General features: G+C 36.2%; 1 protein-coding gene across 1 annotated transcript in view; it reads right to left on the bottom strand.

Annotated features, from left to right (window-relative positions):
• Window positions 1-17599, bottom strand: part of LOC149088396 (oxidation resistance protein 1B-like) — a 138707-nt gene extending 121108 nt beyond the window's left edge. The window contains exon 1 of the mRNA XM_089247482.1: window positions 17183-17599. Within this exon, the coding sequence (XP_089103608.1) occupies window positions 17183-17247 (65 nt within the window). The 5' untranslated portion in view covers window positions 17248-17599. The remainder of the gene's footprint in view (window positions 1-17182) is intronic.
• Between the last annotated feature and the right edge of the window lie 517 nt (window positions 17600-18116).

Here is an 18116-nt window from a genome sequence, read left to right as displayed (position 1 = left end):
ATATGGAAGTTCCATAAGAGATTTGCTCCGCCGAGTCAGCATTTTTATTTATATTCCGCCATTCAAAAGAACACCACTAACAACCATCTTTTTTGCTTTGCGAACATTTTTACTTATGGGCCTTGACGTTTCTTTTCAGACATTTTTATTTCGCTTAATTTCATTTCCGGACAAAGCACTAATACTTTTCTTGCTTCTCTTTTATTTTTCTATCGAAACAACAAACTAACGTCCATTCCATCTCTCTCTCTTACACACACCCAGATTTGTTCCACCAATTTCTTGTCCAGGAAATTTATATCCTTGTACAACGAAATTGCAAGAAATAGTATAAAAAAATGTATGTTCTTTTAACTCCCTTTTACGGGTTTTTTCCGTTCTTTTCCTAGAGAAATTCATTTCTTGCGGGGGTTTTTATGCTAAAGCACGTTCGGAAACGGATTCGCAAATCGAGCATACTGCTTTAGGGAAAAGAATAGGAAAAATATATATATTTGCTACATACGGCCAGCTATTCCCGCGATTGTCGTTTCTTATTATTTTTTTAGAGATGGGGAGAAACAACGGAAACTAATGGTTCTCTTTTTTTTTTTTTTTTTTAAATTGTTACATTTTCTTTATCCAAGGAAAAATGTGCCGAATCTAAAAACAAAGAGTTCTTAGACCTTTAAAAAAAATCGATGACATAAATTGTGGGATTCTAAATTGATAGATATCTTCGTTTTCCCTCCTTTTTCTCAACTTGTCATTAATTATCGGGAATAATTATAGGGATAAAAAAAACAAAAACGGTAGTTTGGCCGATTTTCTTCTATCCAAAGAGAATTTGATGGTTATCCCTTGCAGGGTTCCCAGCAAAATCTGCTCGATCATTTTAATGACCTCCCCTGATCAAAACTTCCCTGACTTTAACTTGACCTGAACTGAAAAAGTTCAAAATCTGGACCTAAATTTTTTCCACTTAGAGAACTTTCCCCTGACTTTTATTAAATATTTGCATATTTTCCCGACTTTTTCCAAGAATTTTACATTTTCTCTGACTTTTGCCAAATATTTTGCATTTTTACTAATTTTTAATCACTTTGCGATCAAGGACGTGTTACGTCCAAACGCCGGTGGAATAAATTCAAAAAAGTTCTTTCTGTTTTCTTTCCTCTCTACTCATCACCGCGAAGCTTTGTGGCTACCCTACGAAAGAAAAAATAGTTTTTTTTACCTCTGTGATGTATCCTTCTCCTATATACATAAATATCAGAGCAAAATAGAATAGGTAGGTGAGGGTGAAAAGATAAATCTTTTCTTCGTACCTACTCTATTATCTGTAAGTATTACAGATAAGAGTATAAGAGCATATGTATTATACTGTTTTCCTTTCTTTTTTTTTTTTCTTACTTTTCTACTTTTCTTTCCTTTTTCTAACATGCGGTTAGGTTAGGAAAAGGTTACCATATTCATCGTCGATTCGTCAAATACAGATCATCTGAATTTCTTGCCAATCGCTTGTAAGTGAAGTAGATTTTGGTTAACACAAATATTTGAAATTTTCGTGACTTTTCCAAAGTTTTACATTTTCCTGGCTTTTGCAAAATACATACATATTTTCATTTTCCCTGACGTTTACCAAACATTTTACATTTTCCCTGAGGTTTGCCAAACATTTTACATTTCACTGACTTTTGCCAAATATTTTGTTTCCTCCGACTTTTACCAAATATTTAGAATTTCCCCTGGTTTTTGCCAAACATTAACACTTCCCCTTGGCTTTCGCTAAATATTTAACATTTTCCCCTGGCTTTTGCCAAATATTTTGCATTTTCCCGGACATTAGCTGACCAATTTTCCTTTCCCTGGCCTCGGTCGATGAGAATTGTGGCATAACTTGCCTTATGCAAGTACTTCAGATCTCTCGCGATATAACACTATGGCCTACCGAGAGCCATAGTAGAAAGTCAAATCTAAATAAGTACACAATCAGGACTCTCCAAGTCATACAGGGCTGGATAATAACACGACTGTCATTGTCATACTACCAAAGGAGTAGTTTTTATCATTTGTATACCTTCTCTTGAAATACAGTACATGAGTTATTCAAATTAAACAAACTGACCTGGAATACTCGACGGTAGTAATCGACAGGTAGCAACACTGCGGGGTTCAGTATGTGGAAAATCTTACAGTGCACGTATTTATAGTGCAAAGTGTTCGAGCTATAGTTCCAAGTATCCGAATTATAGTGCAGTTATACAGTATATCTCCCGTTTGGTATTTGTAACACGTGGTCAGATTGAGACCGACACACGTCAGCAGAGCAAAGGATAACGTCTAAGTAACATTATTGTGAGATTGATTCGTCGCAGCGTTATTCAATTCTGCGACGAAGGTGCTTTGGGAAATTAGATGTTTCGTCAAATACAAGCTGTCAACAGGAACATGTTTGAAATGAAGTTGTGTATTCAAGTGTGCTGGGTTTCAACAAGTGAACGGTTATGTTGATATCAAAGACGGTTACAATGACGTTTCTGGCCGAAAAACCTGAAGCTTTTGCCTCCTTCAGTTTTTTTGGGGACGCTGGGTGTTATCATTCGGGACTCGTCCCTCTCGAAATGGTACAGCAGGTTTCATCGCTTGTTACTAACTGATGTTTTTTTTGTACACTACTACTACTACTAAATCAGACATGCACCTCATCCATATTCCTCTGCGGAACTTCTAATGAATGTTGGAAAGTGTGCTTACGTATAATGAACCTTCCGTGAAGTTTGTTTCTGTGTAATGCTTGTTATGTGTAGTGCTGCCATCTGCAAACAATTTTTTTAAACTATGAGTTTTTCTAAACTCATAGTGAGTGAAATGTAATGAATGAATAATTTTACCTTTGTAGGCCTGTTGCTCTCTGTGGCGAGACTTTTTAACGGGGAGATCGCCTCGCATTCACGCCTCGAAGTTAGAAACCGCTGTTTTTTGTACACTGCTTTTTGCACGTACGACGTACTTTATTAAGCATCATTTTTAGGTACATGCGTTTGATGCACCGTTAACACCAAGACAAAGTTTGGTAAAACTTGGACCTTCACATACGGGAACTGATTCTGAGTACCATATTATTTTCTCATATAACACGAATAAATCTGTATACTGCAGCAAGTATGTAATGTGTAAATCATAAATGCTCAACCCATGGCCCCTCGGAGTCATCTGATGTTGCCCCCGATCTCAAACGTAATTTTGCAAAAATGAACCGAACATTTATAGATCACCAAGTCACCCACGCTTCAGTTTCACATCCCTCAAATGGCCCCTTCCCCCGCTCATTCCCAGATCACTTGAGGGATTTGCTGAACTGTTCCAGAGCACTTAAGCCACTTATGTGACCTGCGGCACAATTATAGATCACTTACGTGCCCACAGTTCAGTTCCATATCAATAAGTGACACGCGGCATATTTACAGATCACTTGAGTGACCCGCGGCACAGTTTCAGATCACTTAAGCATCCGACGACACGTTTTTTAAACCAATGAAGTGGTCTACACCCCTCTAGAAACGTTGAACACTCTTGCTGTAAATGGACATGAGATTTTAACACATTGAGAAGAAAATGATGAAGTTTCATCAATGAAGTTTCAATAAGCGAATGCTTATAAACATTAAATCGTAGGAATGAAACGAGTGGATTGAACTGTACTCTACGTGCAAAACTACCAGGTCAATGGCAATTTCGGATACTTACTCCCGATATAAAATCATTCAGATAACGTAGAAATATATGTTTTTTAATTCATATATTTAAATAACTCTTGTTAGTCAAGATTATAACAAAACTTTTCTTTTTTGGAGTGTGCGCTGCATTTCGTAAAAGAAAAACGGACTGAAATAGATCAAAAAGGTTATTACCGTTTAACGCCGTAATTACCAAATCAAACAAAACGGCGAGAAATGTTTATGCATTCGATCATTTTTCCAGAAACCTTATCACTTCGCGACGCGAGTAATAATGAGAATAAACTAATGATAATTTAATATTCGATTATGCAATAAACGTCGCGAGTTCGTGAGCGATGTTTTTCAATTTCCTGCGCAAAACTATTCTCGTCTCGTTTTGTGAATGAAATCATATCAACGAGGGAGATGGAAAATGCATCTAGGAGAGAGAGAGTGGGCCTCGAACGCGTACATATACTCAACATAATAGTATACAGCCTCTAGTTTGTTACCGAATAACAGTTTTCCAAGAGAAACAACCGAAAAGCATCCTGAGGAAGATGGTCGGGACCCGGAACCGCGTTAATGGCCGAGTTGCGCTTCGGCAGTAATACGGAAATGGCAATGGCTGCCTCTTCCCACTCTCCAGACAAGGCAGCAAAAAGAGATAAGCGATGCGGTGAGAAGAGAGTTCGCGGAAAATCGCAACTTGCACAAGTTACACGTACACCAAACGATCCGTCCTCTGTGCCTTTTATAGAGGCACTTATTCCGAAGTACCGACGAGAGAAAAGATTAAAAACTTCGTTTGAAACTCTCGAATTATATTCTGATATTTCTCAACCGAGCTCGCGTTTGATATCGAAGGTAAAGAGGATAACTTGAATTACAATTTGAATTCTCATCGCTCACTCAAGCGCGCCGACATTTTTCCGAAAGAAAGGTCTACAATTTTAATTCCATTTCTAAGTTTTAATTCTGTAAACACAAACCATCTACAGTATACCCCCTCCATCAAAGTGCGGGGTGTCCCATAATTTATTTTAAATGGTTTAAAAATTCATAAAAGTTGAACGAAACGGTATATTTGAATGTTGTTTTCGGAAAAGTTAGTCTTACGAAGGGTGTTTTCTCTCTCTCTCTTTTTTTTGTGCAGGAAAAAAATTAGTTCAAATTTTTGATAATATACGGCGCTGCATGAAAATCCAGTGGTGATTGGACCTGAACCTTTCTTCAATCTCTCAATCTTCAATCATTATTTTTGAAATTGACAAGCACTTATAATTTCCTCACTTCAAACTCACTCAGAACGTGACTTTTTCTGCCCACCTGGTCACATCGAAATTTTTCACTGCATAACTCTTCAAAAATTGAGTGACTTTAATACTAGAATGCACTATCTTACTCTTGAACCAGACTCTCAACTGTATCCGCATATAGTACCCGTCCATTACAGGAAGAAAAAAAAGTTTGATGGTGAAATAGGAAAAAAACACAGAAGAGAAAATGGATTATTTATGCAACGATATAGTACAGTTAGAACCATGTCTTGTTTTCTTATGAATACAAACCGCATCTCCCTATTACAACTGCTGCCGCCTAATGCATTCTTACATGTAAAGTCCACTACATCACGTATTCTATTCCCGACGTGTACTCGAGATAAAAAAAAATTATAATCATCTGAATCAATGTTTTTCCTATCAAGTGCTCTGGAACTGAGTCGCAGTGATCTGTAAATATGTCGATGAACACTCGTGTGATATAGGAATGTGCAGCGACTCACTTGCGTGATGCGAACTGCACCGCGGATCACTTAAATGATCTGGAAATGTGCCGCTTAGTCCATTTACACAAAATTAGGTTTGAGGTCACGGGTTACATCAGATTGCTAGGAGATTGCAACATTCGGCCAATGCGATTGAGCATGTATGATCTAATTAATGAAAGTGAACTTATTAAGTAAGTACGATCTAAGTAAGAGAAAATAGTATGATCTAAAAATTCAGTATACTCTCTGTAATCCGGCCCATCCAGTAATCCGACGTTTTTTAGGTGGGTTTTCTTCGAGCATATAGAGAAACGGAAACATATCACTGTAATACCTGTGCGCAGACGTTTAAGTTATTTAAATAGGCTCTTTCAATTGACTTCCAGTAATCCGGCGATTTCGATCACCCTGGTCTGATATGTGCCAGATTAGCGAGAGTCTAGTATATTCTAAATATAGTAAAGGAACCACATCAGATCTCAATACGACTTATACTTCTATGTGAATTCCCACTTGTTATTCATCTTTTCTCACGATGAACTAAACTGATAAAATAAACGATTCAAGGCAGAATCTTGATACGTGCTTGTAAAACATAGACGTATGCTCTCGTGTGTGCTGGTAACAACCATATTACTGTATTTTAGATACATTTTCAAAACCCTATTTCTGCGAAGATTCCTCGGCTTGATACCGAGAAGTAAATTAGACGGAAAAGGATAATTACTAGAAGGGAATAGAGAAAGCGGCTACAAAATCTTGACACTTCTCCCGAACTTTATTTGAAAATTCTGTAATTATTTGAGCTCCTTAATTAACGACGTTCCGAGTCGTTTGATGAGGGTTTTGCTCGAGGAAAACACTTAATTACGCTCGAAACTCGTTCGCTCCCTGCCTTTTACAAGCTCCTTTTGCCGCTTACAATGCGCGCACAGACATTACTTTGCGCACAGGCGTCTCTCTCTCTCTTATTCCTTCTTACCCAACAAACTCCTAAAAGAGAGAGAACTTCTCTTGCTCCCCTGTCTTTTTTTTTTAAAGAACTTTCATTGCTTTTCCAGTGGGTTTTAAGTTCCACGTACGCATGCCGTGAAAATTAGCACCGGAGATAGAAACGTCCAATTTAAGTAACTCTACTTGGTCTTAATTCTCGAAGTAGGCAACTATGTGGTAGTACTTTTTTTTTCTATGTGTGAATTCATGACTTCGTGTCGTTCATGTCGTTAAAAAAATGCAAATGAAATGATTTATCACAGGGCAGCTCTTACCAGACTCCGGGCCTGTCGCAAAAATAAACAAGAGCGTCCCAACAATTTCGGAATCCCTGCCCTTTAGCGCCGATTTTATAAACGGGGTGTCCCATAAATTCGTAAATAGTTTAACTGTTCCTTCAATTTTTATGAATTTTTAATTTCGAGTGAATGAATTGTTATGAAAGTTATTTTCTAGAAATGGGATAATTTTATTACAGAAAAATAAAATAAGTTCAAATTTTCGTCGATAGATGGTGTTGCTCGTGTGATACAGGAACCCTCAGCTTTACTTCGATCTCTTCTGTGTCTGAAACTTTCGTAAACCTTTAGTCAGCGATTCGTGGTCGAAGTAAAAACAACTTCACCGATAGTGCTTTATCCATCAACAACACAATGGAAACTTTGTGTAAGCGCTGAAAGGAGCTGTTAATCATACAGCCTAAATTTTATCGGCTGATTTGCATATTTCCAGTGATTTCCTTTCGTGCAGCACCCTGTATCGACGAAAACTTGAACTAAAAACAGTAATACCTCGGTTTTCTTTGACTTTTTCGGCGAAACATTTGTCTCGGTTTTTGTCGGTTGCCTCGGATTTCGTCGATGTATCGGGATGTCGCCATCCACGATAGGTTCCATTGTGGCGAAAAAGGAAGCAATGAAAAAGGCTAATGTAGCGAAAGGTGAAATAGAGATCGTAAGCAATTGAAGATGTCGAACAGTTTCTACTAATTTGGATCAATCAGAAACAGTTAGATGGAAATTCTGTTTCGGAGGCTATCATATGTGGAAAGGCCGACATGTTGTATGCGATCTCATTAAGACAATGCCTCGGACGAGTGCTAATGTACTTATTTTAAGGCTGGCAAAAGCTTTCCCGAAAAATTCGAAAGGTTCACTGGCATACACAGTGTTACTCGACACGGCGCAGGTGCGACTTCGGACAAGTCTGTGGCCCAAAAATTTGTGTCCGAATTCAAGGGAACTCCGATAGTGCCCCAGGAATTGACCCTAGATAGTGCTTTGATACTTAAGGTCGTTATGGAGGGGGATTCTCCCTTCCAAACAATAATATCTGCACTCCCCCCCCCCCCCCCCCACCGTCTTCCATACGCCTAGAAGAGTCTTCAAAAAGGTATAAAAATGTGAATTACATGTTAAATTTTCATTTATTCTTTACGTTAGTCTTTTATATTCATTTTTAAAATATTAAAAATAATAACTTCTTATTATTTTTAGTATTACGCATTGTATTTTTATTCCCTATAAAATGTGGTTTTTTGTATTATTTTGGGAGAGTCTAGAACAAATTAATTGAATTTATATTGATTCATATGGAAATAATCACCTCGGTTTTCGTCGGTTTCGGATTCCGCCGATTGTTTTCGAACGGATTATCGACGAAAACCGAGGTATCAATGGAATTTTGCATTTTTTAGCATTTTCGTTATGAAATCTCTTCCCTGAAACCACTAAAAGTCAGTTCAGTTTAGATATATTTCTAAATACCGAGTTCCCAAACAGCTTATTAATTCCACCCGCATTCTCTTTGATTTTACGACCGAACGTCAGAGGGTCCTTGATTTAAGAATAAAAATTATAATAAAAAAAAATTCCGAATATTTTTGCTTTCGAACGTACGAGGCCCCGGCCGAGATTTATTTTGAAAGAAAAATGAATGTTCTAGAATAATTAATGACGGCGAAAACATGTTTTCGTTAGTGGTAGGCGGAACAAGAAGACGGATAAAAAAAAATAAAATAAAAAACGAGGAATTCCGATGGGCAAAAAGGACCTCGAAAAATCGATTTTAATTTGCGGAGTTGCTCGTTTTTGAAGAATAATCCTATAATTTATTCTCTTCTTTTATTTTTGCTGCTGTTTTTCCTCCTCCGTCGGATGATTTTCATTGAGGATTCATCAATCATTCGAACCCGGTGATTACAATTTAATTGCTTAAGCTGTTGACTGTGATTCCAAAAACACACACATACAGTGGAAAAAATTCAAATACAGTCAAACTTGGTTATAACGACCACGGTTGTAAAGACAACAAGGCTGCAACAAAAATTGGCTGTCCAGAATGATTCCCGTATATCAGTGGTTCCCAAACTCTTCTAAGCGCGACCCTCTTTTGACAAGAAATTCATCGGCGAAACCCCCCCCCCCCAAACATAGGGTGACCATACGTCTCGATTTTCCTTGACCTTTCAATTTTCTGGCCAGTAAATGTGCTATCCCGAAACCACTTTTCGGGACACTTGTTTCGGTTTTAGTAAGGCGATATATATATATTGACTTTCAACAATGATAGTATGTTTTTAAATATTATATAAATATTTCTTTCGTTTTAAGATGTACTTGGTGTTCCTTATGAAAGATGGAAGTGTAACGAGGTGTACGTCACTGGATTTTGGTATACAGGGTGATTAAGAAAGAACCAACCGATTTCAAAATGATTCTACACTTGAAATCGACCATTAAAAATATTGTTTACAAAGCATAGACATTTCCACCCTTATATCCACATATTACTTACCGTTCTGTGTTTTCAACAACTTCGTGTATGCAGCATTTTATTGCATCTGATTATATTTTTATACCTAATAGGTCTTGGAAACGTCAACCTCAGTTATAACGATAAAATAACGTGGAACACCTTCGATATGATTTTGGCGGTATTCATTCATTCCCAGAGACCACATTTATTTTCCCAAGTATCTCCTTCTCTTAAGTCTGGATTACACTGTAAAAGTTTTAGAAAATTTCTTTTACAAAACTTGAAAAAAAAAACACCAATAACCATATTTGTTAAATTCTCTCGAAGGTAACCGCTTATAGGTTGCATTTTTCATGTTCTTTGGACTTTTCTAAAACTTTGATAGTGTTATTCCGGCTTTATTGAAATAAATGGAAAAAAACCTATAAAAGGGGATCAAGGAATCAAATTCGAAAATTAAAAGAAAAGAAACCGTTCCGAGATTTCATAGGTTGAAGTGAAAAAAAATAATAATATTTCACTAGTGATGACGGCAATGACAGTTTTCTTGATCGGAGGAGAGTGAAAGAGATTCGTTAATTAAAATTTCCTCGGAGTCATCGTTATTTAATCAATGTAACAATGAGAAAAGAAACAAAATCCCTGCAGATTCCGAAATCATTGCTAAAAAATAAATAAAAATAATGCAGGCAATCAGCGCTTCCGCAAGTTTGGACGTGAAAACGCCTTTTGCACCCCTCGTTACGGTCAGAGGCATATTTACATTTACGGAGGGGGGGGGGGGCGTGGATTCTAATGGATTCTAAGCGGGCTATAGTACAGGTCAGCAAAGTAATGAGCGGTCAAGAAAATTAATGTGAAATTGGAGAATTATGAAAACCATAGACCTGCCTTTGCCTAGACAGCAGAAAACAGGTAAATGAGTGACCAAAGGAGTGTGCGAGCGTGTGACTGAAAAAAAAACAGTGTGCAAGCACGTGAATGAAAAAACCATGAGCAAGTATGTGAATGGAAAAACGCTGTGCAAGCATAAGTATAAAAAACAGTGCGCAAGCATAAGAAAAAAATGTGCAAGCATGTGAATGAAAAACAACAGAGAACAATGAAAAAAACGCTATGCAATGATGAGAACAAAAAACAGTGCGCAAACAAGAATAAAAAATGTTGTGCAAGTACACACCGTAAATGAAAAAAAAACAGTGAGCAAAAGTATGTGAATGGAAAACCGCTAGCACATGGATGAAAAAACGATGTCTAAGCACGTGAATGAAGAAAAACGTGTGTAAGTAAATATGAGAATGACACAAAGAGTGACCAAGAGCTCAAGGACCGGGTCAGTAAACCACCAAAAGAGAAACCTATAGAGCAGAAACCACGCCCGTGAGTGACCAAAAGAGGGAACCTAGGGAGTACGTAAGTATGCGAATGACAAAAGTATTGACCAGATCAATGAACTGCCGACCAGAAGAATGACCTAAAGAGTGCGCAAGCATTTCAATGACCGAAAGAGTGACCTCGAGAGTGTGCAAGCATAAGAGGGACCAAGACAGTGTGCAATCATGTGAATACACAAAAGACCTAGAGCTAGATCAGTGAACAACCAAAAAAGGGCTACGGCCCTGGCCTGACGATTGTCTGATGAGTATTTGAAGAGCTGCCACGCTCATGTTTCATTAAACAAATCATTAAATTTACTCAAGTTATTTTGTTCAAAAAAATTTTATCAAAATTGCATTAGCGTTGTATGATAAATTATAAAAAATTAAATACCCTCAAATTAACCGAGGGTTAATATTTTAATGCTATAAATTCACTCGCGCCTAAAATAAAGCCAATTAATTAGTTTTTTTATAATTTTTGTTAAGTATAAAATAATAAATAAACATACTCTGTGTAAAAGTAAGGAAAAAAATCGTGAAAATTCACACAAATAAAGCTTCTGACACTAATCTCGCAAAGAGTTGGAACAGCAAACAAAAACAAGCACGGTTAAAAGCATTTTCACTAATTACATCGCCGATATGCGTGAAATTAGATTTTAATTAACTTTTATTTTGTTTTCGTTCTCAGAGAGATTCGAAACCTTTTTTTTCATGTATACGTGAAGGTAATTATCACCACGAAACGAACTTTCGAGATAACAAAAATTTCTGGTTCACTTATCGCATTATAACATCAAACATGGAAATTCCAATTCAAAGAAAAACAACTCTGATTTCCGTTGATATAATAGGTTTACTCAAATAACCATTTCGCTGCAAAAAAAAAAAAGTATGATGTACAAGGTGCATAGCAAACAGGGTTTGGCATTTTACTGGCGGATTGTTGATCCTACAGGTATATACTTCCTATTAGAAAAAGTTTCCAAATAACGTGTAGACCTCAAATAATTCTTTCCTGTTGCAAGGGGTTGTATAGTTATCAAAATAAAAAAAATTAACTTTTTATACAGTCTCCGTGTGCCCCATAACCTAGTTAGAAAGTCGTTGTCCTGTCTCTCCTGATGTCAGCGAAAAAATTTCACGTTTCTAAGTTCAATATTGGAATTCGGAAAACGGAGGAAATTTTTTGAAAGAAAAGCGTTAAATGCATGGTTTTTCCACATTTAACGCTGTTATTTCCCTAATTTCCCCCGTTTTTCCAATTCGAATATCTCAGTGAATATTGCACTTAGGAACATGGAATTTTTTTTTGTTGACATCAAGAGAGACAGGGCAACAACTTTCTAACTGGGTTTTGTGGGCACACGGGGACTGTATAAATAGTTATTTTTTCTATTTTAATAACTATACAACCCCTTGAAACCTAAATGGCATATCTGAATACTACGCGTTATTCGGAAACTTTTTTTAATTGGAAGTATATACCTCTGGGATCAACAGCCCCTGTTTGCTATGCACCCTGTATAATTATCTCCCACAAGTGCGAAATATCACCTCCTAATTATGTTTTTGTGAAAGTTTAGGGAATAAAAAGTAGAAGAGAAAAAATAAATTGGGGTTTTTGTTTTTTAAATTGGACCACATTTAGGGCAGATAAAATATATCACATTCTTTGTAGAATGTCATACGTCAATAGATTCTCCCACTAAACTACACGCCACTCAATACTAAAAGACTACAAAAAAAGTTCTTTAAGCTAAGCTAATACTTGTACGAAAGAAGATGAAACATTCAACTGGGTTTCCGAAATTTCCAAAAAAAACTCTTCAATAGAGGAAATAAGAAAAAAAGTACGCGCACTGACGTGAAATGATTCCTGAAAAATCCGAAGAAAAAACTATTAAATTTAAATTAATGATTATATTGCGTTAATTTTCTCTGATGTTAAATAATTTAATTGCATTTTATATCATCAATTGTTTTTATTATTACAGGCCACGCCACGTAATGTGATCACATCGGAACTCGGGAGGGTCTCTGATAACAATAACCAAATGATAATTATATCCTAAAAGTCCCGTTTACAAGTGACCATACACCACGTTTGATTGAATGGGACATATGGTCAACAGCTGTTGGTGGAACGGGAAAACGGTTTTTCATTCCTCTCACAATTTGTTGAAAATCGTTCCACTTTTTTGATCTATTTCAAAAATCGGGGCTTTTTTTTTAACCTTTCAGCTAAAATCTTGCATTCTTTGTTTTTCAGCCGTTGTGAGGCATCAAAATGGAACTGTTTAATTTGTATCACGAATTACGATATTTTTTTTAATGTGCATAATATATGTTTCATAGATCTCTTGATAAAGTTTCTCTGAAAAAAGAAATTTGAATCTGGTCAACTGAAAGAAACTGATCAAGAACTGAAGGAAAGAGATTTTTTGTCATACATTTGACTTCACTATAGGAAGGCCGTTGCAGAAGTCGCTCTACACGTACATGGATCACGGCGAATACTACGAACTGATTACGACATAGAGTACCGAAACATTTGCCTACAAGGGGAGGGAGGAAAGAACATCTTCTAGTCTCCTATATTGTTTTGACCTTGATAACGATAACTTACATGGTAAAAAATAAGTTCCGTTAAAGCTTAGGCTGCAGAATGCGCAAAAAAAACTTTCGACGGGGGAAAAAATTGTCCCGGTAATTACAAACGAATTTTTTTTCCCAAGTTAATCCATTCCGTTCTTTACGAAGGTAATTGCAATACCCGAATGTGTGAGATAACATTATCCATGATTCTAGTCAGTGGCGTCGACTGTATTTAATTACTATTAATTACTAGTATTAATCATTATTGATTCCTATATTGTGTGATTTTAGGAACATTTTCGCGAATACCTACGAAGTAGCTAGTCTAGCTCTATTAGTGGATACAGTTAGAGGACCGGTGCAATATCTATCCCCTTATCACCAATTCAGGGGAAATGCTTCATTTTAAACTAGCTTAATCAGCAGAAAGATTTTCCTAATATTGTACAGATTTTTACGTGTAAATTTGCACTACACAGTCAACGGGGGGGGGGGGGGGGGGTGTTGCAAGGAATGAAACAATAATTTAGTACCATTTCAGAAACGTCATTTACATTGAGTGAGCATTTTGAATTACGATTCATGATTGAGCATTCAGTTGAGCAATTTTACCAAACTATGACGATTTCCACCAATCGGATTTTTATTCTATTAATGTAGTAGTTCTCAAACTTTAATCACTCGCGACTCCCAAGTGTATTCGTGGTTCATCCGCGGCTCCCAGAATAGTTTAGTATATATTGTGCATTCATAAAAGAACCATTTCAAAGCATAAATAGGCATCCACACATCAATATTTCCAGCTCGTCGTGACGAAACTGACAAAGGTTGGCGACGCCCGCTTTGAGAAACACTGAATTAGTGTATGAAAATGGAGCGAAACTGCAAAAATTATTCTTTTATCCGATGCCCAAAATGGTCAAACTCCATGTATATATCCTCACAAGAACGTTTCAGTAAAAATGACATAACTGCGTAATGATGTGTATCACAAAAAAATAGGCTTTACTACTTTTTCAATAAACTATACAGATATTTTCTCGATGAAGAAATTCGAGCGCCTAAGCACGGATTTGATTAATCACAGTCGGACCTCTGAAAGGAAATTTCGGATAAAAGTCTGATTAAGTACTATATCCTGAAGCGATTTATCGCTGATAAGAGGTTTAACGGATAATTTTTCTCAGCCCAGTCGAATTTTTTGATATTAATGGAGAAAAAAAATCGGATAAGAACGTTTAACGGGTGTCACGACCCCTTAAGTTGATTTTTCAAACATGGCTTGTAAAAGTATTTCATTAAACTGCAAAAACCCAAATGTAATAAATTTCTTGTCAATCGATTGATTTGTAATTTCAAAATAAGTTACGTGTTGAATGGCGGTTTTTATTCCGGGTGCAAGTATAAGATCACCGTCTGGGTACTCTTATTGATGAGCGGCTTAGGTTTTCTGAACAATGTTCAGCGGTGGTCAAAAAATCGATTAGAATGCTCGGTTTCATTCTCAAAAAGGTCTCTTCGTGTTCTCCTAAAGTGATCTTTCCACTTTTTCAGGGGCTTAGTTCGTCCTGGGTTGGAGTATGAAGTAAAGTTTTGTTGTCCGTACTTACACTGACACCTAGACTAGGTCGAGGGGGTACAAAGAGCCACGTGTGCTCTTGATGGTACACGGGGTTTAAGCTATAAACAAAGATTTTTTTTAATATGTTTACATTGGAAGAGCGCGGGTGGGGATATAATTGAATTTTCAACGTAATGAATAAAATGGACCACGAGATTACTACATGAAGCAACTGTTTTGACAAGGAGACACCAGTATCGATTATTATTCGCCCGAGTGGCATGGTGGTAAGATACTCGTCTACCATCGTGAAGGTTGTTGTCTGGGTCCCGGGTTCGAACCCAAGGGAGGATATAGATAAGATATTTTCCCTAACGAACTCGAGGCGACCACCATAGACAGCGCCTTCACTTCCAACCCATCTCACTAATGGCAGTAAATTGCAATATAGCGATATGGCCGGAGTTGGTGTTTGGTGAAGTAGTAGTATCGATTATTAAGGGACAATTCTAGGTTGTGTTGTCGCGGGGAGTTTTTCTTTAATTGGGTTGTGAATAAATGGAATAGCTTACCTGCGGGGGTCGTGAATTCTAATATGATTGCCACATTTAAAAAGAAATTACCAAAACATATATTGGGGTAAATCGAGAAGCTATAAATACTTAATATATTTAGGCAGTATATTTATATTTTATCATAATTATTGTTTTTTTTTATTGCTCTTTTTGGGTTGCTGTATTTTTGATATAGTTTAGTGCAGTTTAGTTATAGTATTCGACATCCATGTTCTTTATGGGCATCTTATTTTGGGCAAATCCCGTTGGACATTTTGTCTGTTGAGGTCTTTGTATTTGCATTTAAAAGAAAAAGAGTATGAAAATTATAGTATAAAGTATACAAGGAAAAAACCCTGAATGCAATTTTCTCAGACTACAGTTTCTGAACTCATCCGTAAGATTACAAAAAATTGCTACAACAAAACTTCTGAAATTTCGAAGAAATGCTTACACGCATATGTTAGTGAATTAAACCTCGAACTTGGGCGTTTGACCTTTTTAGACTTTTATTAATTTTTAAAAGTTTTTTAAAAATATAAGAATTCGACATTTTTTAAAAAAATACTTCCTGTTAGTCAATTTCTAAATCCAAGGTTCATTTTACTGACGCGTCGAATAAATCAGATATTGTTAGATATTTGTTGATAAAGACTGGGAAAAGTACAAAGTTACCTAAAGCTTCAGACGTTGTCTGATACTGTAAGTGATTCATTTTGAGTGAATTTTGATTGAATTTAGAGTCGAATTATAATTATTTAATATAAAATTGGTTACATTTGATCGAACGTAACCGATACGCTTATTAGTAGCATTTTCCAAGTTTTATAACAGAACCTTTGCCAAAAACTTTTAAAGTAAACCAGCCTAAGATACCATTTTAATGAATATATTTCACAATTCAACAAGTCTTATTTTCGGTCCAAAATCTTCAGACATAACCTAAATAATGCACACCAAGTGGATTTATTTATTTTCTTATCCACCTGTTTGCACAACGAATGTAGAAAATGAATGGTAAAGCATGTAAAGTTTTGAAATTAAACCTTCGCATAATATAAGAAATCCGAAAGTCCGAGTTGACAACCTGAGTTGAAAATTGTTTTGATATAATTTTTTTCTATAATTTAAACTATCTCTCCACAAAACTATATTAATCAGTCTGAAAATCGGACAGTTTTTGGGTGTTATATTATTTAGGGTTGAACTTCTTTTCCATAGAGGAGAAATTATCCATCTATCAAGCTCGAAGCTTTCAAGGAAAATTTCAATTCACAGATATATTTGTTGATAAAGACTGGGGAGGTTCAAACTTCCCCTAAAGCTTCAGACATGGTCTGATATACGTAAGTGATTCATTTTGAGTGAAGTTTGATGGAATATAGAACCTAATTATAATGATTTAAGATACCGTAAACAACAAGACGCAAACAAGAAAAAGGTCTGCAAAATGATTTTTTTTTTAAATCATTCACATGAAAATGTCGTCATTTTTCGAACTTTCATTGCTTATGGTATTACAGAATATATAGGTATTCTGTATGATAGGAATTCTCTGAAGCCTATAGTGAAAAAAAAAATCATACGTAAAATACAGCGTGAATAATTGTGTGTTTTTTAGATAATTCCCGTTATTATCAATGTTTGCTCATCATTCCAGTTCACCAAACAACTTTTTCCTACTTTTCTTTAATGTGATTTAATGCATTCATGTAATTGCACGACATTCTCTGTCACCGTTCCGTGTGCATGGCATCATTCGGAAACACCAAATAATCATAATACACGACTACCGAAACATGACACGTTCACAATAAAGTTTTCACTTGCAAATACTCGTAATAACAACAATAAGAGGTGGTACTTACTGCCACGGTATCCCGATGCCGTGCAATCTCTCTCTGAGCGACCTCTGTCTCGTTGGACCTGACATTGTAAGCTCGGATAGCTCACTCTTTATACGAAGTTCATAAATATATCAACGTATTAATTATTTTTGTTTTTATAATATACAACAGCTTCTTAAAATAAAAAACACTTCGGGTGGAAGACTGATTTAAGTTTTCTTTCTTTTTTTCCTCGATAGATAGAGCTGTGAAGGGAACGTGGAGTGGTCAAAAAGGCAACGGCTATGGCAAAATGGATTCGGACATTTCCCAACACTCTTTATAATCTCTCACTAGGCAAATACTTTTTGTTTTTTTTAGGAAGACAACCTTCATTAAAAAATCTCAGCAATAACCAACAAGCACTTTCACAAAGCTGCTATATAATTATCTCATAATATGAAGCGGCCAATTTAAAAATACACGATCACATCTGCTCGTTAATATAGTAATTAAGTTTACTTTCACTGTTCATTTTTTTTTAAAAATAAGAGCATATGGCTTTCTGAAGACCTCGATAACTAAAATTGATGGTAATCACATTATATCTAATAGATATAATGCTAATACGATCAACGGTTCCACAAATGCCACCTCAACTGCATTCGCTTCTGATTTCGATGTTAATTTGCTCGTTACGGTTCTTCTCGGACTCGTCTTCAAGAAACATCTCCGATACTACTACCAATACTGTCCTGTTCAAAAACAAAAACAGCAAGATGCTCGAAAATTAATTGAGCTTTAAAAATTAAATTTTCTCTTCTCTCTCTTTCTGACTTCTCCAAGAATAAATAACTTTCTGAATATTTTGATCGCGGACTGTTTTTTTATATGGCACTTTCAAGGAAGTAATCAAACTGGCACTATGGCAGCTCAAATATATAAGTTAACATTATTGTGGGAAGAGGGGAAATGG

This window comes from Pholcus phalangioides, unplaced genomic scaffold (assembly GCF_987345545.1).
Source record: "Pholcus phalangioides strain wild (caught in Gottingen) unplaced genomic scaffold, Ppha-v1.0 ptg000003l_1, whole genome shotgun sequence".
Classification (NCBI taxonomy): domain Eukaryota; kingdom Metazoa; phylum Arthropoda; class Arachnida; order Araneae; family Pholcidae; genus Pholcus; species Pholcus phalangioides.
This window is presented reverse-complemented; position numbering and strand designations above follow the sequence as displayed.